At 42.7% G+C, this 23844-nt stretch overlaps 1 protein-coding gene across 2 annotated transcripts in view; it reads right to left on the reverse strand.

The window, feature by feature from the left end:
• Positions 1–16867: 16867 nt before the first annotated feature.
• The window catches only part of LOC115107630 (collagen alpha-1(XII) chain-like), a 69509-nt gene continuing 62532 nt past the window's right edge, over positions 16868–23844 (reverse strand). Inside the window, exons 60-66 of one of the 2 annotated variants that reach the window (XM_065008691.1) lie at positions 23459–23530; positions 23297–23332; positions 23127–23193; positions 22779–22964; positions 21563–21631; positions 19766–19936; positions 16868–17746 (exon numbers count right to left, since the gene is read on the reverse strand). In XM_065008691.1, the coding sequence (XP_064864763.1) occupies positions 17670–17746; positions 19766–19936; positions 21563–21631; positions 22779–22964; positions 23127–23193; positions 23297–23332; positions 23459–23530 (678 nt within the window). In that variant the 3' untranslated portion in view covers positions 16868–17669. Of the gene's footprint in view, positions 19444–19765; positions 19937–21562; positions 21632–22778; positions 22965–23126; positions 23194–23296; positions 23333–23458; positions 23531–23844 lie in introns of both variants that reach the window. The other variant, XM_065008692.1, reaches the window with a different exon arrangement.

A 23844-nucleotide genomic window follows, 5' to 3' on the forward strand; every position in this document is an offset into this window, starting at 1 on the left:
ACAGTTCCTGCTCAGCCCAGTCAAAACTGTTCGCTGCTCTGGCCCCCCAATGGTGGAACAAACTCCCTCACGACGCCAGGACAGCGGAGTCAATCACCACCTTCCGGAGACACCTGAAACCCCACCTCTTTAAGGAATACCTAGGATAGGATAAGGTAATCCCTCTCACCCCCCCCCCTTAAAAGATTTAGATGCACTACTGTTCCACTGGATGTCATAATTTGTAAGTCGCTCTGGATAAGAGCGTCTGCTAAATGACTTAAATGTAATGTAAATGTAGATATGTACATGAAGGCATGGTAAAGTGACGAGGAAGCAGGATAGCTAATAATAAGAGTACATTTATGAACAGAGTAGCAGCAGCAAATTATGAGTGTGTGTGTGTGTGTGTGTGTGTGTGTGTGTGTGTGTGTGTGTGTGTGTGTGTGTGTGTGTGTGTGTGTGTGTGCGAATGTAGTGAATGTGGGTGGGTTTTGTGTGGGTTTTTGTGTGTGTGGGTTTTGTGTGGGAGTGTCAATGCAGTGTGTGTTAGTGAGTCTGTAATGAGTGCGTGTAGGGTCAGTGCAGATTGAATGGTACATTTACTATTTAGCAGTCTGGCTATTTAACAGTCTTATGACTTGGGGGTAGAAGCTGTCTCGGAGCCTGTTGGTCGAGAGCCGACGCTTCGGTACCGTTTGCCAAATGGCTTGGGTGGTTGGTGTCTTTAGCAATTTTTTTGGCCTTCCTCTGACAACGCCTGATATAGCGGTCCTGGATGGCAGGGAGCTCGGCTCCAGTGATGTACTGGGCTGTCCTCATCACCCTCTGTAGTACTTTGCGGTCAAAGGCAGTTCATTTGCCATACCAAGCGGTGATGCAGCCAGACAAGATGCTCTCGATGGTGCAGCTGTAAAACTTTTTGAGGATCGACGGGCGGCAGGTAGCCTAGCGGTTAAGAGTGTTGGGTCAATAACCGAAAGGTTGCTGGTTTGAATGCCCGAGCCGACTAGCTGATAAATATGTTGTTGTGCCCTTGAGAAAGGCACTTAACCCTAATTGCTCATGTAAGTCGATCTGGATAAGAGCGTCTGTTAAATGACAAAAAAAAAAAAAAGTCAAATCTTTTCCACCTCCTGAGGGGAAAAGGCCGCTGCAGAGCCCTCTTCGCGACTGTGCGGGTGTGTGGACCAAGTCCTTAGTGATGTAGACGCCAAGGAACTTGAAGCTGTGTATTTGTGACATGTCTGTAGACTTCACACATTGCATTCCATTTGAATATGCAGACTGGGCAGTCTAGTTATCTACGGTATCCATTTTAGGACATCATCAACTGAAGATGTCCTAAATGTAATGCCTTCATTTCATAGGACAATGAGGTGACTTGAATGACCAAACACATGAGCATGGTCCAAACCTTTGATGACATGGGCTGGATGATGCTCAATTACCTTTTATTGCAATTGATTGAAGCTTTTTAGAGAGAAAATGTTAGCATGGCACTTATTCCAGCAGATGTGCTTAAACACAGCTGAGGTGCGTTCTTGTCACGCAATGAACATTACAATTGTGTTACACACTAGAGAGAATGATGTCCCATTTGTTTATTTCACAGAAATGAACAGAGCTGAAGGAAAGCTTGCATGAAAAAAATATATGTTGTTTTTATATTGTCGATAAGTGAAAGGTAGGCCTATACTTATATCATTTGCTTTCACCTATGTTTGAACATGTGACACGAGAACATTATGCAGCAGAACATTGCTCCCGTAGGACCTAGTCAAAGACAGGGTTTGATCTCCATGTGTGATGAATTCTTTACTGTGACAGTGACATAATTAACAGGCTGTAAATGGTTCTTGTTAAACTCACACTGGGCTTATGAAGCGACTGGGACTTGAAATATGTCCCAAATGGCACCCTATTCCCTAAATAGTGCACTACTTTTGACCAGAGCGCTATAGGCCCTGGTCAAAAGTAGTGAACTTTAAAGGGAATAGGGTGACATTTGGGAAGTCGCCTTGATCTTCACACAGAGCCACAGAGGAGCGGAGATGGAGACATGCTTTGCTTGCACTGAGACATTTTGATATGTCCTCTGCACATCTTGAGGTTAAGAGGCAGACAGTGAAACAGCAGCAAACTTAACTTATCCCCATAATTAACATAGACGGGACTCCACTTCAAAGACACATGGGTGGCGTCCCAAATGGTACCCTATTTTATACTTTTAACCAGGGTCCATAGGACTCTGGTCAAAAGTAGTTCAGTATAAGGAATAGGGTGCCATTTGGGACACAACCATACTAATAGGCATTCCTAACCAGCAACAGGGATTACTACTGCTGTGTATAAGTTAAAGCTGTTCTCAATAATCAAACAGACAATAAATAATAATTACATTTCTTACTGCTTGTTAGCTGTTTGTTATTCTTCTCCTGGCCATCTCTGACAGGTCCAGATTTCAGACTTCTTAACATAAATGCTGTTCTATGTACATTCAATTATCAGATGAGGACCATTACATTGTTAGTATCCATAAGAAATATATGAACAATGTAGTTAAGTAAAGAAGCACGTCTCTATATGTGATTGAAAGGAGGTAGGTCTCTCTTTAATCCAATGTCTGTGGATGTGATAGCAAGTTTTTTTTTATCTTTTCAAAAAAAGCAATGAATATCAGGATTTTAATATAGACGATTTGAAATCTGTTCGGACTTCTGAGTCTTTCCAGTTGAATTCATCCTATCAGAGACATCCTCACTGCATCCATCACACAGCTTAACTTTGAGTTAATAACTGTCCTCATGGCTAAAATGAACAACTTTTCTTAGTAGCAACAGTCCTTGTCTAAAAACCCATGATATAAGTATACTGCCAATGGAATGTTTGCTAATGATCTCAGTGACCATTGTCCCATTGCCTGCATAAGAGATGCTAAGCGACTTAAATCCTGCCCACGCATTTTTACAAAGAGACATTTTGGAAATTTTAATAAGCAACAGTTCATGTCTGATCTGGGGATGTGTGACTGGGAGATTGTGTCATCCATATCTGACTCTGATCATTCCCTAAATTGTTTTACTTCTCTGTTTAACACTGTTGCAGATAAACATGCACCAAACATGAATTGTCTGAAAAATTACTGGAAAGAAATTCAGCTTGGGCTAGATTGACTGATATTCCATCGGACTTGCAGTCCTTCAGACATTTCAGAAATAGAAAAGCAAAGTCAACATACTTCTTGAACCGTGTATCTGAGAATGATGGGAATCGAGTGATTTTCTAGAAAGTGATCAAATATCTGAAACAAAACTCTGATGGCGTCAAGTCTAGTTTACTGGATATTGCAGAATGTGTACCACAAGGGTCCATCTTGGGACCTGTTCTCTTTACTATTTATATAATTCATATTGGTCTATCTGTTAAAATGTTCATCTGTATGCAGACGACACTGTTATCTACTTAAATTGTTCTATTTAACTAGGCAAGTCAGTTAAGAACAAATTCTTATTTACAATGAAGGCCTAGCCTGGCCAAACCCAGACGACGCTGGGTCACTTGTGCGCCGCCCTATGTGACTCCCAATCCTGGCCAGATGTGATGTAGCCTGAATTCAAACCAGGTACTGAGATAAAGTGTCTTGGACCACTGCGCCACTCGGGAGACCCTCTATGCCATTTCCCCAACTGTTGACCAGGCTGTTAGAGATGCAATCTAACCTTGTTGCCTTCCGGGATGGAGCGAGCCGGTCGCATCCGCGCTTCGGTCTGCAGGTTGTATAACTTTTTCATTACATTTCATTACATTTCATTATAGTACAACGGTCTGATTTGTCTAATCTTAGCAATTTCTTCTTAGCTAGCTACATAGTCGTCGTTGTATCAAAGATAATTGCGTAATTATCGTATTTCGTCGTCTCCTATCTGCCCAACACGTTCACCGTCTACCGTAGCACTGTAGTAACTATCACACTCAACTGAACGACTTGATTAGTGTAGTGTTAGCTAGCTACATAGTTGTCTTTGCTGTCTTCGCATCCAAGATAATTGTGTAGTTAGAGTGTGTAGTCTTAGAGTGATTATCTTAATTTACCGAGGTTAGCTAGCCAGCTATTTTGTCGTCCTTAACGTAGGAGACACTCCTAGCTAGCCAATAGCCAGCCAACGTCTACTGAATAGAACTTTCGCATTCCGGTCGCATTCCGCTTCGCTCCACAGGTAGTATCATATTTTCATTTCATTTCATTACAGTCCCAACGGTGTGATTTGTTTGATCGTAGCTAGCTACATAGCTAGCTACATAGCCGTCTTTGTTTCAAAGATAATTGTGTAGTCTAGAGCGATTTTCTAGGTTAGCTAGCCAGCTATTGTCGTTCTCCTAACGCAACGTAACGTAACCAACACTGCTAGCTAGCCAGCTTGCCCCGAAAAGCAGCATTGTAGAAACTTCACACTCAACGGAACGACTTGATTAGGGTAGTGTCAACAACGCAGCTAGCCTACCTCAGCAGTACTGTATCATTTTAATCATTTTAGTCAATTAGATTCTTGCTACGTAAGCTTAACTTTCTGAACATTCGAGTCGTGTAGTCCACTTGTCATTCCAATCTCCTCTGCATTAGCGTAGCCTCTTCTCTAGCCTGTCAACTATGTGTCTGTCTATCCCTGTTCTCTCCTCTCTGCACAGACCATACAAACGCTCCACACCGCATGGCCGCGGCCACCCTAATCTGGTGGTCCCAGCGCGCACGACCCACGTGGAGTTCCAGGTCTCCGGTAGCCTCTGGAACTGCCGATCTGCGGCCAACAAGGCAGAGTTCATCTCAGCCTATGCCTCCCTCCAGTCCCTCGACTTCTTGGCTCTGACGGAAACATGGATCACCACAGACAACACCGCTACTCCTACTGCTCTCTCTTCGTCCGCCCACGTGCTCTCGCACACCCCGAGAGCTTCTGGTCAGCGGGGTGGTGGCACCGGGATCCTCATCTCTCCCAAGTGGTCATTCTCTCTTTCTCCCCTTACCCATCTGTCTATCGCCTCCTTTGAATTCCATGCTGTCACAGTTACCAGCCCTTTCAAGCTTAACATCCTTATCATTTATCGCCCTCCAGGTTCCCTCGGAGAGTTCATCAATGAGCTTGATGCCTTGATAAGCTCCTTTCCTGAGGACGGCTCACCTCTCACAGTTCTGGGCGACTTTAACCTCCCCACGTCTACCTTTGACTCATTCCTCTCTGCCTCCTTCTTTCCACTCCTCTCCTCTTTTGACCTCACCCTCTCACCTTCCCCCCTACTCACAAGGCAGGCAATACGCTCGACCTCATCTTTACTAGATGCTGTTCCTCCACTAACCTCATTGCAACTCCCCTCCAAGTCTCCGACCACTACCTTGTATCCTTTTCCCTCTCGCTCTCATCCAACACTTCCCACACTGCCCCTACTCGGATGGTATCGCGCCGTCCCAACCTTCGCTCTCTCTCCCCGCTACTCTCTCCTCTTCCATCCTATCATCTCTTCCCTCTGCTCAAACCTTCTCCAACCTATCTCCTGATTCTGCCTCCTCAACCCTCCTCTCCTCAATTTCTGCATCCTTTGACTCTCTATGTCCCCTATCCTCCAGGCCGGCTCGGTCCTCCCCTCCCGCTCCGTGGCTCGACGACTCATTGCGAGCTCACAGAACAGGGCTCCGGGCAGCCGAGCGGAAATGGAGGAAAACTCCCGCCTCCCTGCGGACCTGGCATCCTTTCACTCCCTCCTCTCTACATTTTCCTCCTCTGTCTCTGCTGCTAAAGCCACTTTCTACCACTCTAAATTCCAAGCATCTGCCTCTAACCCTAGGAAGCTCTTTGCCACCTTCTCCTCCCTCTTGAATCCTCCTCCCCTCCCCCCTCCTCCCTCTCTGCAGATGACTTCGTCAACCATTTTGAAAAGAAGGTCGACGACATCCGATCCTCGTTTGCTAAGTCAAACGACACCGCTGGTTCTGCTCACACTGCCCTACCCTGTGCTCTGACCTCTTTCTCCCTCTCTCTCCAGATGACATCTCGCGTCTTGTGACGGCCGGCCGCCCAACAACCTGCCCGCTTGACCCTATCCCCTCCTCTCTTCTCCAGACCATCTCCGGTGACCTTCTCCCTTACCTCACCTCGCTCATCAACTCATCCCTGACCGCTGGCTACGTCCCTCCTGTCTTCAAGAGAGCGAGAGTTGCACCCCTTCTGAAAAACCTACACTCGATCCCTCCGATGTCAACAACTACAGACCAGTATCCCTTCTTTCTTTTCTCTCCAAAACTCTTGAACGTGCCGTCCTTGGCCAGCTCTCCCGCTATCTCTCTCAGAATGACCTTCTTGATCCAAATCAGTCAGGTTTCAAGACTAGTCATTCAACTGAGACTGCTCTTCTCTGTATCACGGAGGCGCTCCGCACTGCCAAAGCTAACTCTCTCTCCTCTGCTCTCATCCTTCTAGACCTATCGGCTGCCTTCGATACTGTGAACCATCAGATCCTCCTCTCCACCCTCTCCGAGTTGGGCATCTCCGGCGGGGCCCACGCTTGGATTGCGTCCTACCTGACAGGTCGCTCCTACCAGGTGGCGTGGTGAGAATCCGTCTCCTCACCACGTGCTCTCACCACTGGTGTCCCCCAGGGCTCTGTTCTAGGCCCTCTCCTATTCTCGCTATACACCAAGTCACTTGGCTCTGTCATAACCTCACATGGTCTCTCCTATCATTGCTATGCAGACGACACACAATTAATCTTCTCCTTTCCCGCTTCTGACGACCAGGTGGCGAATCGCATCTCTGCATGTCTGGCAGACATATCAGTGTGGATGACGGATCATCACCTCAAGCTGAACCTCGGCAAGACGGAGCTGCTCTTCCTCCCGGGAAGGACTGCCCGTTCCATGATCTCGCCATCACGGTTGACAACTCCATTGTGTCCTCGTCCCAGAGCGCTAAGAACCTTGGCGTGATCCTGGACAACACCCTGTCGTTCTCAAATAACATCAAGGCGGTGGCCCGTTCCTGTAGGTTCATGCTCTACAACATCCGCAGAGTACGACCCTGCCTCACACAGGAAGCGGCGCAGGTCCTAATCCAGGCACTTGTCATCTCCCGTCTGGATTACTGCAACTCGCTGTTGGCTGGGCTCCCTGCCTGTGCCATTAAACCCCTACAACTCATCCAGAACGCCGCAGCCCGTCTGGTGTTCAACCTTCCCAAGTTCTCTCACGTCACCCCGCTCCTCCGCTCTCTCCACTGGCTTCCAGTTGAAGCTCGCATCCGCTACAAGACCATGGTGCTTGCCTACGGAGCTGTGAGGGGAACGGCACCTCAGTACCTCCAGGCTCTGATCAGGCCCTACACCCAAACAAGGGCACTGCGTTCATCCACCTCTGGCCTGCTCGCCTCCCTACCACTGAGGAAGTACAGTTCCCGCTCAGCCCAGTCAAAACTGTTCGCTGCTCTGGCCCCCCAATGGTGGAACAAACTCCCTCACGACGCCAGGACAGCGGAGTCAATCACCACCTTCCGGAGACACCTGAAACCCCACCTCTTTAAGGAATACCTAGGATAGGATAAAGTAATCCTTCTCACCCCCCTTAAAAGACCTAGATGCACTATTGTAAAGTGGCTGTTCCACTGGATGTCATAAGGTGAAAGCACCAATTTGTAAGTCGCTCTGGATAAGAGCGTCTGCTAAATGACTTAAATGTAAATGTAAATGTTACAGAAAGAACTTGTTGGTTTAAAATGTGTACTTAATGCAGCCAAGACTAAATATATGTTGTTCTCTAATTCTCACAAATGTTTTTTAGATGGACTACATATTTATTCATTGAACAGTTCTCCCATCGATTGGGTTCCCGCCTATAAATATCTGGTCTTATTTTTAGCACCAATTGGTAGATTTAAAAATACTCTAGTCTTGTATATTATTTAGGGCTAGGAAAGTATATATGAATAATAAAAAATATATACATATATTTTGGTGAATCAAAAATACAGTGGTTTGATTCATCCTGAAAGTTGTCATATTCAATTGTTGAAATATGAAATATTGGAAGGTGAGAAAAGTGTACAATAGGGGTTAAACAGTAGTCCTATAAATCTACCCTAATAATCCTCACTAATCATGGATCTGTGATGACAATAGCCCAGTCATTGTGAACCATGTGCCAGGCTCCAGGTTTAAACTGCTACATATGCTCTGTGTTCCATTTTGATTAAAATAGGCTACATGTCCCTTGTAATATGTTAGCATAATATGATCCACTATTGATAGTGGACTACTACATAAACGTGACAGAGGAAAGAACAGTAAACTAACGATGCAATGGAAGGATACAAAATGTAAGGAATCTAACGCTAAAGTCAGTGACAGTTATAAATGTATTTGGTTATAACTGATGGTGGCTACCAATAGTGGCTAATATTTAACACAATACACATTTTTGGGCATATAATTAAAACGTTCTAGAAAAAATCAACTCGGTAGGTTTGGCGCTATTGTGTCATTTGCACATTTCTACAGAAGCCTATAACTTGGGTCTCCAAATTTCATCCCAAGTTATAAGGCTAGAATTACATCAACTTCACTGTGAAAAAGGTGATACAGTATATTGATATGCTTCAGTTTGCTGGCATATGACTGGTTTCATATTTGTCTAGAGCAATCATAAAGTAAAATATTTCTAAATTAATAATAATTTATATTTACAATCTATAGCATTTCAGGTAAGACCCAAGCGCAGACTGTGTTGAAGTAACAATGTTTATTACAGCAACAGGGGCAGGCAAACAACAGGTCAAGGCAGGCAGGGGTCGATAATCCAGAGTGGTGGGGCAAAGGTACAGGATGGCAGACAGGCTCAGGGGCAGGCAGAGTGGTCAGGCATTCACCAATATATACTGTATATTCACCAATATATAGAGTCCAGACAGGCAAGGGTCAAAACCAGGAGGGCGAGAAAAGAGAGACTGGAGAAAAGCAGGAGCTACGAAAACCGCAGGTTCACTTGACATACAAGACAAACTGGTAACAGACAAACAGGGAACACAGGTATAAATACACAGGGGATAATGGGGAAGATGGGCGACACCTGGGGGGGGGTGAAGACAATCACAAGGACAGGTAAAACAAATCAGGGCGTGACACAATCCCCTTGTCCAAACGGCTTACTCATTTACTTAGCTCTTATCAATAGCTTTTATCAATTTGCAAATGACAGACCATATTCATTGTGACATCGCGTGTAAGGGTGGTGAAATTATGAGGGAATAAATTGAAGGTCCGAATACGGTAGATCTGTAGACACCTCCGCCACACCTTCATTTATTTGATCTCCACTCCAACGAATAGCTGGTGAATAGCATGCTATTCTTATGCTTAAATTCAATGTCAGAATACGCATAGAGAGAAAAGAGCATAAAAATGGAATTACGTTCCATTTACGCTCAACTCAGGAAGGAATTCACCCCAACCTGCATACTAAAATATTTTTAGCCTGGTTGCTCATGGTAACAGAGTAGCTCAGCATATGTCTCCTACATTGATGACCAGTAATTGTTGCTATTTGTACTAACAGCTTCTTCTTAGTGACTCATCATGAACAAAATAGCTATTTATTTGACATACATAAGTGATTGTCATGCACTTATAACACGTATTCAATCATACTTTTCAACTCAAGAAAACTACCAACAAGACAATCATAGGTGAGCAACAGCTTAATATTTGCATATTTGGACATGTGTGGTAGGAGCACGGCATTTTCCCAGATATAGAAGAAATCTGTGTTTGGAGCATCACAAAAATACATGTTTTAGAGAACTGGTCATCATTTGTTAATTAATAAATGTGACTGTTTATTTCTTCGCTCCTAAAGAACATTGACATGCACTGAGTGCACAAAACATTAGGAACACCTTCCTAATATTGAGTTGCACACCCTTTTGCCCTCAGAACAGTCTAAATTTGTCGGGGCATGGACTCCATAAGGTGTTGAAAGCGTTCCACAGAGATGCTGGTCCATGTTGACCCAATGCTTCCCACAGTTGGGTCAAGTTTTCTGGATGTCCTTTGGGTGGTGGACCATTCTTGATAAACACGGGAAACTGTTGAGGGTGGAAAACCCAGCAGCGCTGCAGTGCTTGATACACTCAAACCGGTGCACCTGGCACCTACAGTGCCTTGCGAAAGTATTCGGCCCCCTTGAACTTTGCGACCTTTTGCCACATTTCAAGCTTCAAACATAAAGATATAAAACTGTATTTTTTTGTGAAGAATCAACAACAAGTGGGACACAATCATGAAGTGGAACGACATTTATTGGATATTTCAAACTTTTTTAACAAATCAAAAACTGAAAAATTGGGCGTGCAAAATTATTCAGCCCCTTTACTTTCAGTGCAGAAAACTCTCTCCAGAAGTTCAGTGAGGATCTCTGAATGATCCAATGTTGACCTAAATGACTAATGATGATAAATACAATCCACCTGTGTGTAATCAAGTCTCCGTATAAATGCACCTGCACTGTGATAGTCTCAGAGGTCCGTTAAAAGCGCAGAGAGCATCATGAAGAACAAGGAACACACCAGGCAGGTCCGAGATACTGTTGTGAAGAAGTTTAAAGCCGGATTTGGATACAAAAAGATTTCCCAAGCTTTAAACATCCCAAGGAGCACTGTGCAAGCGATAATATTGAAATGGAAGGAGTATCAGACCACTGCAAATCTACCAAGACCTGGCCGTCCCTCTAAACTTTCAGCTCATACAAGGATAAGACTGATCAGAGATGCAGCCAAGAGGCCCATGATCACTCTGGATGAACTGCAGAGATCTACAGCTGAGGTGGGAGACTCTGTCCATAGGACAACAATCAGTCGTATATTGCACAAATCTGGCCTTTATGGAAGAGTGGCAAGAAGAAAGCCATTTCTTAAAGATATCCATAAAAAGTGTTGTTTAAAGTTTGCCACAAGCCACCTGGGAGACACACCAAACATGTGGAAGATGGTGCTCTGGTCAGATGAAACCAAAATTGAACTTTTTGGCAACAATGCAAAAGGACCGGATATTTTCGTTGAGTTTCTAGCCGGACATTTTTCCAGACGGACAGCTAATGATCTTTACATCGCCTCCTGATGAATTTTATCGCTTATTAACGTTTACTAATACCTAAAGTTGCATTACAAACGTATTTCGAAGTGTTTTGTGAAAGTTTATCGTCGACTTTTTGAATTTTAAAAAATGACGTTACGTTTTGAAACGATGTTTTTTTCGTTTATCACACAGTCTACATATAACGATATCTAGGCTTTATATGGACCGATTTAATCGAAATAAAGACCCAAATAGTGTTTATGGGACATCTAGGAGTGCCAACAAAGAAGATGGTGAAAGGTAATGAATGTTTTCTATTTTATTGTGCGGTTTGTGTAACGCCGAAATGCTAATTATTTTGTTTACGTCCCCTGTGGGTCTTTTTGGGTGTTACATGCTATCAGATAATAGCTTCTCATGCTTTCGCCGAAAAGCATTTTAAAAATCTGACTTGTTGCCTGGATTCACAACGAGTGTAGCTTTAATTCGATACCCTGCATGTGTATTTTAATGAACTTTTGAGTTTTAACTAATACTATTAGCATTTAGCGTAGCGCATTTGCATTTCCAGAGCTCTAGTTGGGACGCAAGCGTCCCGAGTAGAAGCAACAGGTTAAAATTGATGGGAAGATGGATGGAGCCAAATACAGGACCATTCTGGAAGAAAACCTGATGGAGTCTGCAAAAGACCTGAGACTGGGACGGAGATTTGTCTTCCAACAAGACAATGATCCAAAACATAAAGCAAAATCTACAATGGAATGGTTCAACAATAAACATATCCAGGTGTTAGAATGGCCAAGTCAAAGTCCAGACCTGAATCCAATCGAGAATCTGTGGAAAGAACTGAAAACTGCTGTTCACAAATGCTCTCCATCCAACCTCACTGAGCTCGAGCTGTTTTGCAAGGAGGAATGGGAAAAAATGTCAGTCTCTCGATGTGCAAAACTGATAGAGACATACCCCAAGCGACTTACAGCTGTAATCGCAGCAAAAGTTGGCGCTACAAAGTATTAACTTAAGGGGGCTGAATAATTTTGCACGCCCAATTTTTCAGTTTTTGATTTGTTAAAAAAGTTTGAAATATCCAATAAATGTCGTTCCACTTCATGATTGTGTCCCACTTGTTGTTGATTCTTCACAAAAAAATACAGTTCTATATCTTTATGTATGAAGCCTGAAATGTGGCAAAAGGTCGCAAAGTTCAAGGGGGCCGAATACTTTCCCAAGGCACTGTACTACCATACACCGTTCAAAGGCACTTAAATATTTTGTCTTGCCCATTTTCCCTCTGAACTGCACACATATACAGTCCATGTCTCAATTGTCTAAAGGCTTAAAAATCCATCTTTAACCTCTCCTCCCTTCATCTACATTGACACACATGCACAATATTAAAGTGCCTTTGAACGGGGTATGGTAGTAGGTGCCAGGCACACCGGTTTGAGAAGCATCGCTGTGGAATGCTTTCTACACCTTGTAGAGTGTGGGCCCCGACTAAATGAGGCTGTTCTGAGGGAATATGTTCCTAATGTTTTGTACACTCGGTATACATTGCCCTATAAAGTTCTGGCTATAATACTTCTATATGAAAAGTGGGATTGTTATTGACTTTTTCTCTCTTTCAAAGCAAAACTCACACACAATCCCTTCTTTGAGGAACATGATAAATGTAACCATGTAGTAATGGAACAATGATCTCATCGACCTAGTGAGACACTAGAGATTATCTTCGGGTGTAACGCCAGACAAGGGGCTGTATAAATATCATGCCTAACTAGAACGTCTTAATTGAAGCCCTCTCTCTTCTTGAATATTTGCGGTCTGTTGTAATGTTGACTGAATGCTAAACGACTGAGCCTTACTAAGCATCTACTGTAAAACTGTGAGAAAATTTGACTGCTTAGCCATGTAATTCTGTACTTTATTTGTCAACAAGAAGTATCAAGAGACTTTTTATTGTAGAGGAGAAATGTGCAGTCAGTCAGGAGATTGTTACGAGTCCTTTTCATTCATCCCACTGAGAACATGTGCCATAAAATGTCATATTTAAAACCAATTGTGGAGTCTTACTGTAAGTTTTTGGCACTCCAACAGTGCATGAACAGTTATGTCATCATCATCATATGTGGAGACCGTGAATACATAAGGTATTTAAACTACGATGACGGCATGCAAGCTTATATATAATCACAATGACCCTGAGAGGGACTATTAAAGTAAACACAAAAAGGTTAAGAATACTTTCTCTCAGATTCTCTTTTCCAAGTATACATTATCTAGCATGTGTACCCTGAATACGCTAAAACATCCCCTTGTCCATAAACAGTATTTAAAGCTTAATTGAGACTTAACTTTGATCTAGACTTGTTCATGGTGTATAATCAATACAACGACACAGTATATCATAATTTACCATCTTGTCTTACTCTGCCATTTTACCATGTAATTTAGTATGCTCCCATACTATGATGGTCTAAAGACCAGTTTGATGGCACTGCACAGTGTATTGCTGTGTAAACGTATGATTTACTGTATGGGTAATTGCACAATTGACATACATTTTCACTTGACTTTCTCTGGAAAACAACTGTGGCTGCATGTTTTGAATATCACATCTTAAACCCTCATATTTGCTCTCTCTCTCTCTCTCTCTCTCTCTCCTCTCTCTCTCTTTATGTGATGATGTCATCTGTGTATGGATTCTGTCAGCAATTCCAATTGAACTGAGGTGACACCATGTCATTTGGAGAAAGAGCCAATGCTCCAGAACCAAGTTGAGTTATTCTGTTACTTTGAACTCCAGGTGCTCATCCGCTCTCTGATTCTGCATGAGGACTCCTCTATTGAAATGGGAGCAAACAGAGGAGAAGGAAACCTCTTCATAACAGGTATATGATCATCTCTGTGCTATCAGGAAATGGAGTTGCTGCTCAAGGAACACCTCATGTTGTGCAGACGAGCCCCTCTGCCAGACTCACATCTCCTAGCTGCTGCTGCCTCTTTCCATGAGGTCATTCTTGGCCAGGGAAATTCTGTGAGTTTATAGTTCTGCTAAGTGCCTCCAAAAGCCAGACAGAAGATGAGTTTTTATTCCACTTCACAGTAACTTATAAACAATGGTCTGCACCATGTTGAAAGCTGTTCTCCTTTGACTCTTTATGGTTTGTCCCAAAATGTTAGCTTCTTTGCTAAAAGAAGTTCAAATCGTATGGATACAATATTGTTTTTCACACATGACCAGGTGAAGGAAGATAACGCAATGCTTTTGTTCATTCCTCTGTCCACACACTCGGGCCATGTGATACGAAAGTATTCATCACTTTGAAACTGATTCATCTGCTCGAGCCCTGTGTATGCACCACTAAAGTGCCCAAGTGCCATTAATCAGAGAAGTCCACACTGACAAATGAGGCTTCACATTAAAGTGTTTGATTATATTCTGCAGATGTGAGAGGTATGTGCGCCAACTCAAATGTGAGCCCCAGTTGCAGACCCCACAGTCCACCAGACACTGGACGGCATCCCAAAAGGCACCATATTCCCTATATAGTGCACTACTTTCCACCAGAGCCATATGGGCCCTGTTTAAAGGTAATGCACCAGAAAGGAAATAGGGTGCCATTTGGGATGCATACAGTGCACCAGGAATGGTTTGCAAATGTGCAAAAGGCTGCTCTTTCATCTGGCCTGGCGTCTATGAGACAACGTGCTGCACTCAGCCAGAGCACCTGTGCCAATAGTATCGTCTCTGACCCCAAGAGGTGAGTCACCCCTGGCTTTGAGAGGTGGACTACTTTTTATAGGCAGTAATCTTATGCCTCTATAACATAACATGCATCAAAACACGACAATGATGACACCTTCTTTTCCAATCATGTAGAACTTACAGTGTAATGACAGAACGACCATCATTCACAACTACTTCAAGGATCAAGGATACTGATACTGTTTAAACTATTTGGATTTGACGTCCAGTCGTCCCTTTGATTAACTTTTTGTTGGGCGGGTTCAAGAAGAGTTCACATGATATTGGTGTTATACTCAGAGAAAATGGCGACTTGAGACTATTTCTGCTGGAAATCTGTTTTTAATTTTACCACCATCAAAGAGCAGCATCTTAATCTCCATGCCTCTCTAGGGAAAATCATGGATTCACTTCAAAGGCTCATTATTGATAAGAGTGGTACGCTGAGGAGCAAGGACATTCCTCCTCCCTCCCTGCTCATCCCTTTTCAATTAAATACCAGAACTGTGCTGATGAAAAACGCCAGAGTGCATATAGACGTAGTGAACTTCCTTAAATCTGTTTTTTAGTAAAAAAAAAAATGGTTCCATCTGTTTGAACTGAATCTAATTCAATGTAATTTATTTGGGTAAAAGACATACAACAACATGTACAATGTAGATCCAGAGGATAGCGCTTAAAATAATTAATGAAAACACTTGGTCCTCAATGGAAAAACAATAACACATAGGACTAATGGATTTGTACACCTCTGTGTACTCTCTCAAATCTGAACTCTTCATTGTCAGCTCTCATCCATATTGTCTAACCATCAGATATACAGTTGAAGTTGGAAGTTTACATACACCTTAGTCAAATACATTTAAACTCAGTTTTCACAATTCCTGACATTTAATCCTAGTAAAGGTCAGTTAGGATCACCACTTTATTTTAAGAATGTAAAATGTCAGAATAATAGTACAGAGAATGATTTAATCAGCTTTTATTTATTTCGTCACGTTCCAAGTGGGTCAGAAGTTGCATACACTCAATTAGTATTTAGTAGCATTGTCTTTAAATTGTTTAACCTGGGTCAAACGTTTTGGGTAGCCTTCCACAAGATCTCACAATAAGTTGGTTGAATTTTGGCCCATTCCTCCTGACAGAGCTGGTGTAACTCAGGTTTGTAGGCCTCCTTGCTCGCACAGGCTTTTTCAGTTCTGCCCTCACATTTTCTATGGGATTGAGGTCAGGGCTTTGTGATGGCCACTCCAATACCTTGACTTTGTTGTCCTTAAGCCATTTTGCCACAACTTTGGAAGTATGCTTGTCATTGTCCATTTGGAAGACCCATTTGCGACCAAGCTTTAACTTCCTGACTGATGTCTTGAGATGTTGCTTCAATATATCAAAATAAATTTCCCACCTCATGATGCCATCTATTTTGTGAAGTGCACCAGTCCCTCCTGCAGCAAAGCACCCCCACAACATGATGCTGCCACTGTAACAGTATAGCTTCCATCCCTCTCCTCACCTCTACCTGGGCTCGAACCAGGGACCCCCTCCACACATCAACAACTGACACCCACGAAGCATCGTTACCCATCGTTCCACAAAAGCAGCGGCCCTTGCAGAGCAAGGGGAACAACTACTTCAAGGTCTCTGAGCGAGTGACGTCACCGACTGAAACGCTATTAGCGTGCACCACCGCTAAATAGCTAGCCATTTCACATTGGTTACACCACCCCCGTGCTTCACTGTTGGGATGGTGTTCTCCGGCTTGCAAGCCCTCCCCCTTTTTCCTCCAAACATAACAATTGTCATTATGGCCAAACAGTTTTATTTTTGTTTCATCAGACCAGTGGACATTTCTCCCAAAAGTACGATCTTTGTCCCCATGTGCAGTTTCAAACCGTAGTCTGTCTTTTTTTGGAGCAGTGGCTTCTTTCTTGATTTGATTGTTGTGAATGTGTTAAATCATACCCCTGAAAAACAATCCATTTCCAAATCCTATATTAAGCTGCAGTGAAATAATCATTGACACGAGAGCACATTTTCAGTAGTTTTATTGAAAAATGCCTCTTCTGTTTCAGAAATAAATAAGAAAATAAGGCTGTGGAATTCACAATTTGAAGTTAAAACATGAAGCAGCAATACCATATTCATAGTCTTGCACACAAATTCCAACTGCATTCGATATTAATAAAACAACAATGATAACAACTATATTCTGATTAAAAAACATACTAAATATACACCACAGACATGCAACCTTTGGTAAAATCAGCTGTGATTTGATATAAGAAAACTGATAAACATTTAGTCTAAAGATACAAAATGGAAGCCATGTTAAACTGCAGTACTGAAGATGAAAACTTTAGGTAGATGGTGAACAGATGGCCATCTTTCATGTGAAAAACAGAGCAAAAGTATAAAATAGGAATAAAACATCATTTGATAATCAGACATTTTGAATGAGCCGTGATTGGAAAGAGAAGTGTTTTTCATTGGATGCCCAACACTGTGTGAACAAACATTTGCATTGTCCAACACTGCAATTCGATGAACACTTAATGCAGATATGTTACAAGCAAAAGATACAATAGGAAAAAACAGCAAGCTCACAGATTGTCATGGGAAAAAGTATAGGATTTTGTTTTTGTTTCTGAATTCACATATGATTTAAGGTACTTCCAAAAATAGATGAGGTATCAAACCTCTTTTTAGTGAAATGTGCATAGCCCTTAATGACACCATATGTGAACAAAACAAAAACAAACACAAGAAGAACAAAAAATAACCTATTTTATGACGCTATCCTTTTGGATTCCTTTCTTGATAGTGACCTCTCTCAACGCTCGTTTTGTGAGTCATCTTCTTCTTCAGGTGTTGGGACTACGTAGGTTTCAGGCTCAGGTGAATATGGCTCTGGTTGGAAATAGTGTTTTATGCCGATTGAACATGAGTGTAATTTGCAGAGTATGTCTCAACATGCACAAACTGTTGTGTTACAGTATGTTTTATTTTCAGGCTTGGACATGCAGTATACTGGTGAAATGACACAATTGAGTGGGTGTGGCCATATACAGATAGGTTGTGATTTTGAAGGGCACTGATAGAAAGGGTTTGTAAACAATTCAGTGCATTTTCTAAATCTGTGTGATGTTAGCATTTCCATGTTAGTCCAGCTTGAGTGGTTGTGGGTGGGTTCAGTCATTTAACAGAATCATCATTGCCATTTTCTGCAGCTCATTCATTTACAAAATATCAAAAATCAAGTCATTCTAGCACCAGCCTAATCATACATTTTGTGATGTTATTCCTCATAACATAACAGAGGTAACCAGCTGGTAGTGGTAGAATATCCATTAATACTACAGCAAAATAAAGAAATGAGAACCAGAAAAATGTATGAATGACGATTCTTAGAATGCTCTTACTGTGTACGTAGAGAGAAACACTACCTCCAGGGGAACATGGTACAATATGAGCCTGAGCAGTCGGTGTGTATGTGTGTGTAGGATACAGAAACATCACCCGTGGGGATGTGGTACAATATGAGCCTGAGCAGTCGGTGTGTGTGTGTAGGCTACAGAAACATCACCCGTGGGGACGTGGTACAATATGAGCCTGAGCAGTCGGTGTGTGTGTGTGTGTAGGCTACAGAAACATCACCCGTGGGGACGTGGTACAATATGAGCCTGAGCAGTCGGTGTGTGTGTAGGCTACAGAAACATCACCCGTGGGGACGTGGTACAATATGAGCCTGAGCAGTCGGTGTGTATGTGTGTGTAGGCTACAGAAACATCACCCGTGGGGACGTGGTACAATATGAGCCTGAGCAGTCGGTGTGCGTGTGTGTGTAGGCTACAGAAAAATCACCCGTGGGGACGTGGTACAATATGAGCCTGAGCAGTCGGTGTGTGTGTGTGTGTAGGCTACAGAAACATCACCCGTGGGGACGTGGTACAATATGAGCTTGAGTAGTCGGTGTGTATGTGTGTGTAGGCTACAGAAACATCACCCGTGGGGACGTGGTACAATATGAGCCTGAGCAGTCGGTGTGCGTGTGTGTAGGCTACAGAAACATCACCCGTGGGGACGTGGTAGAAAAGGAGGCATTCATGTTGGCATTCAGCAAGCAGCAGGTTACAAGGCAAAAGTGTAACTACAGGTGTTAAAACTACATTTTGTGGATGTGATTCAAACATCATTTAGTTTATTTACAGATAACACCTCAAGAGTAACAATATTAATATTGTTGAAGTTGTTGATTCTCTCTGTTACAAAATACAACCTGGTTAGTGTTTTTGTTTGTTTGTTTGTTTGTGTATGGTCCTCCACCCGATAGGTTTCTCTGTTCGTTCTTTGGCTTCAAGATGCAAACAGACCACTACGTTGTTGCCATCACCGATGCTTGTTTGTTCTAGTTGCTCTACAATGTTGTTAGTACCAGTCCACGTTGTTGTTCTTGTCTTTCTCAACATAGTTTGTTAATGTTATCCTTTGGTGGTTATCCTCAAACAGCTCTAGAGCGCGTGAGCAAGTATCTCAGTAAGAGGAATTTTTTCAGGAATTCAAAGTGAAAGCAGCACAGGCGATTTAGAAAGTTTACTATGGTGAACCTGAAATAAGGTCAAACAGGGTGTTAGTCTTCAGTTGGTATGGGACTATTTACTTTCTCTCCTAATGTTAACAAATCAATTATCACAATTTATATATAGTCGTTTCTGGAATATATCCATTTGTCATCAGTCTGTACTGTACTTATATTTTGTAGCAACTATGAAGCAACTATGTAGTAACTATGAAGCAACTATGAAGCAACTATGAAGCAACTATGTAGTAACTATGTAGTAACTTCTCATGCTTGTAACTCATGTTTCGTGCTGCGGCTTCATGCAATCATTGAGGATGTCATGCCATCTACCTTTCCAGTTTACATACCTCGGTATCCTTGTCCATTGTAAGGAATGCCGACACACTGGGAAGAGTCACAGTAGCCAGGTGTGCCAGGTTGGCCCCTAATACCTGCGAACCCTTGGCGCCCAGGAGGACCGCGGGGCCCGGTGGAGCCTGCGGAGCCTGGAGGGCCGGTCCGTGTCTCGCCTGCTGGGCCTGAAAGAAAGAAAATCACAACCAACCAATCAGAACCCATCTGAGTGTCGTCACCCTGTGACATCAGTGGGAACTATAAGAGTAGTAACTGTTTCTGCCACAACAGCTTGGAACATTCAATTTAAAAAAAGGACAAACTGAAGCTGAAGGAAAAACCTGGATTTCTTCGTTGAACCTTTTTCCTTCCTCTGTTTCGTCTAGACGTTTATAAAAGCATAAGCTTGGAATTTTCACCTTAACTCCTTCAGCCTTTCATTCATGCTCCTCCAAGTCCTTTAAACATGTGTTGTGAATGAGGCCACAAGAAGACCTCAGCATGTCCATCTGATTAGCCCATGAACAATCACTCACCATCAGCTAGCTTCCCCAGTAATCTGGGAAATTCCTTTCCCCCCGATTCAAGACCACTTTCCACAACTCTTGACCTTGTAGACCTTAAGTACATTGCATGTTTTTTCTCCAAGCTCCTCTTGTTGAAGACCAGGCTTCTGGAAGCCCAGTGCTTTATAGTTAAACGTGCTGTATGGAAGTGGAAGACTGGATGGCTGTATTAGCTACACCTGTATTGTTACTCTACAGCCCCTGGCAGGGTGAGCTCATGTTATTGTTGGATGTCATGGTAGGCAGTTTGTCTGGAATCTAATGATTCTGCATTAACAGGGTTAAACCAAAGGGAATCCTTGGTTTCAGTACACAAACGGTGACCTCTGTCAGCACACTGGGCCTATCAGTAACAGTGTGTAATGACTGTGGTACTGCTCAAGCCATTTGAACGGATTCTGAAATCAACTCAGGTGACTATCTCCAGACAGTTTGATGTCATGTATCTGTTTGGTACAGATAAGTCACACACATAAACCTCTCTCACTCTTTTGGTTTTCACATTTGCAATTGTAACTGCTTCCCCATTGCTTTCACTCTGAACGGGCAGTTTTCGAACCATGAGGTGTCATAGAGTTCGGATGGGTCCCATCTTCAGGTGTGGTAATTAGGCAGTTTTCGAACCATGAGGTGTCATAGAGTTCGGATGGGTCCCATCTTCAGGTGCGGTAATTAGGCAGTTTTCGAACCATGAGGTGTCATAGAGTTCGGATGGGTCCTATCTTCAGGTGCGGTAATTAATGTTTACCCCAGTGTGAACAGAGAATTTATTTCAACATCTGTGCATACGAGCACCTCACACACAAAGGCAACATAAATCCCCTAGAATGCAGAGTGTTTAACTGGGAAAACACTGGACAGCAGCGTTGATAATTTATTAAGCACAGCTGGCTCAGCACAGCTTCAGGCAACACCTCTGAGCTGATCTGTAGCCTGTAGTTACTGCAAGGCACATTTTAACTGGGAGGAATGGTTCAATTCACAGTGACACACCCAGCTTACAATGAGAGATGTGGTGAGAAATGACTCCCATTACTGTAGCTAAAGTAAAGTAATGATTGATTTCCCTAGATTCAAACAAAAGAATATGATGCCATGAGAATCACGTGGAGAGATTAAGTTTGCTGAATGAGCACCCTCATGGAAGGAGATGGGTGTTGCTATTAAGACTCAGATACGATGCTATACAGGACAAAGGAGGAATGGATAGTTGTGGACCTGGAGCGGAAATGTTGTGAAACTAACCAGGTGGTCCTCTTTGTCCTCTCTGTCCGACTCCTGGTGTTCCCTGATCACCTTTCTCTCCTGCCGGGCCTGAGAAACAAACAACCAGAATCACTGACAGCAGACAAAGACAAGGACACACTCAAAGAGAAAAGCCTAATGAAACCATTATGACCACACAGGAAGTTAAATATTAATAAAGCTTGCAGGGGGGAAAATAGATGGACATTTCCCAAGCCACTGAAAACAGTCTGAGACAGGCCTACGGAAAGACACACAGAAATACAGACAGAACTACTGAGACGAATGGAATATGTTGTGAAGATGAGACTTTGGAAAAGTCCCTGAAGGCTTCATTCCATTGCTAAGACAGTAGTAAGACAAAATGGCTCGTCTATGGAAAAATGTCCAGTCTTTGTTCCAACTGTGATATGATTGATTATCTTCTGATTCCACACAGCAAGACACTCTAGTTAGGCCTACTGATATTGAACAGCTCGGTCAGCGGTGGAGGGCTGTGTGTCTGCTGGTTTTGTTTTTTGCTGTGATATTTCCTTAGTTATTTCCCTTCAATGTGTGTCCACTTAAGACCTAGACAACCAGGTGAGGAGTTCCTAACTACAAGGGAGGAGCAAAAACCAGCAGGCACACAGCCTTCCAGGAATTGAGTTTGACCCTCCTGAGCTAGACCTCTTGACAAAAAAATTTATTAGTCAACATATAGACCTATTGACAAACAGCTTTATTAGTCAACATAGAGGCCTATTGACAAACAGCTTTATTAGTCAACATATAGACCTATTGATAAACAGCTTTATTAGTCAACATAGAGACCTCTTGACAAAAAAATGTATTAGTCAACATATAGACCTATTGACAAACAGCTTTATTAGTCAACATAGAGGCCTATTGACAAACAGCTTTATTAGTCAACATAGAGGCCTATTGACAAACAGCTTTATTAGTCAACATAGAGACCTCTTGACAAAAAAATGTATTAGTCAACATATAGACCTATTGACAAACAGCTTTATTAGTCAACATAGAGGCCTATTGACAAACAGCTTTATTAGTCAACATATAGACCTATTGACAAACAGCTTTATTAGTCAACATAGAGACCTATTGACAAAAATAAATATTAGTCAACATATAGACCTATTGACAAACAGCTTTATTAGTCAACATAGAGGAATTCTTGGGCTCCTGACAGCAATGGGCATGCGGGACAATGTACCTCTCTCTCCTTGCGGGCCAGGTTGTCCAGGACTTCCTGGGAATCCGTTCCTGCCTGTCTGTCCGGGCTCTCCACGGGGACCCTGGTTACCGCTGGGCCCTGGAGATCCGGGGGGACCTGGGTTGTTGCTGCTACGGTAACCACTGGGAATCTGGTTCAGCATTGAATTGACTCGACTCATTTGTCCTAAAAGTCGACATTGAAAAGGTAACAGACATTTAATGAAATGCAGACACTGTTAGGATTTGCTTTCAGACATTTAATGAAATGCAGACTCTGTTACGACTTTGATTTCACTGTAGTGGCAGAACTCCTTCTGAATGTAGTGCTACAAAAAGTCCCACTCACCGCTAACTATCTGCTCGCACACTTGTCTGGCTATGGATCGCATCATGTTCTGAGGAGCAAAGTCACCCTAGAAGCAAACAAGGAGGAAGGCTTGGTGATGAATATACATGACTTACTGAGATTAACTGAGGTTAAAAACTTGAAGATAGACCCTTGGGGATGTTACTCACTCTCTCTCCTCTGTCCCCTTTCATACCATTGGCTCCCTGAATTAACAGAATAATACAAGGCCTTTACATTTCACTGTATGATGCAATAACTTGGCCTTTCTGTGGTTCGCATAACATGGAGAACTGGATTATGAAATTTGGTATAATTTGATATATGCTTACCGAAACACCTCTGTCACCAGACTTTCCTGGTTTTCCTGAAGCACCAGGCATTCCAGGAGATCCGGGAGGTCCCTGAACAGTGACAAGCACAAAATCACCAATCTGATACATGTATTACACCATGCACTTTAAGGGAACACAATGGAAAGTTAAAAAATGTATGTACTGTGTGTATGTTTTAAAAATGTTTTTACTGGCAGATAAAATCAATCAATCAGTCAATACAGTAACAAACAAAGGAACCAATCAGATATGGTGACACAAACAAAGGAAACCAATCAGATACAGCAACACAAATAAAGGAACCAATCAGATACAGTGACGCAAACAAAGGAACCAATCAGACACAGTGACACAAACAAAACCACCAATCAGATTACATTCAA

The sequence above is a fragment of the Oncorhynchus nerka genome, linkage group LG24 (genome assembly GCF_034236695.1).
Source record: "Oncorhynchus nerka isolate Pitt River linkage group LG24, Oner_Uvic_2.0, whole genome shotgun sequence".
In the NCBI taxonomy this organism is placed as follows: Eukaryota; Metazoa; Chordata; class Actinopteri; order Salmoniformes; family Salmonidae; genus Oncorhynchus; species Oncorhynchus nerka.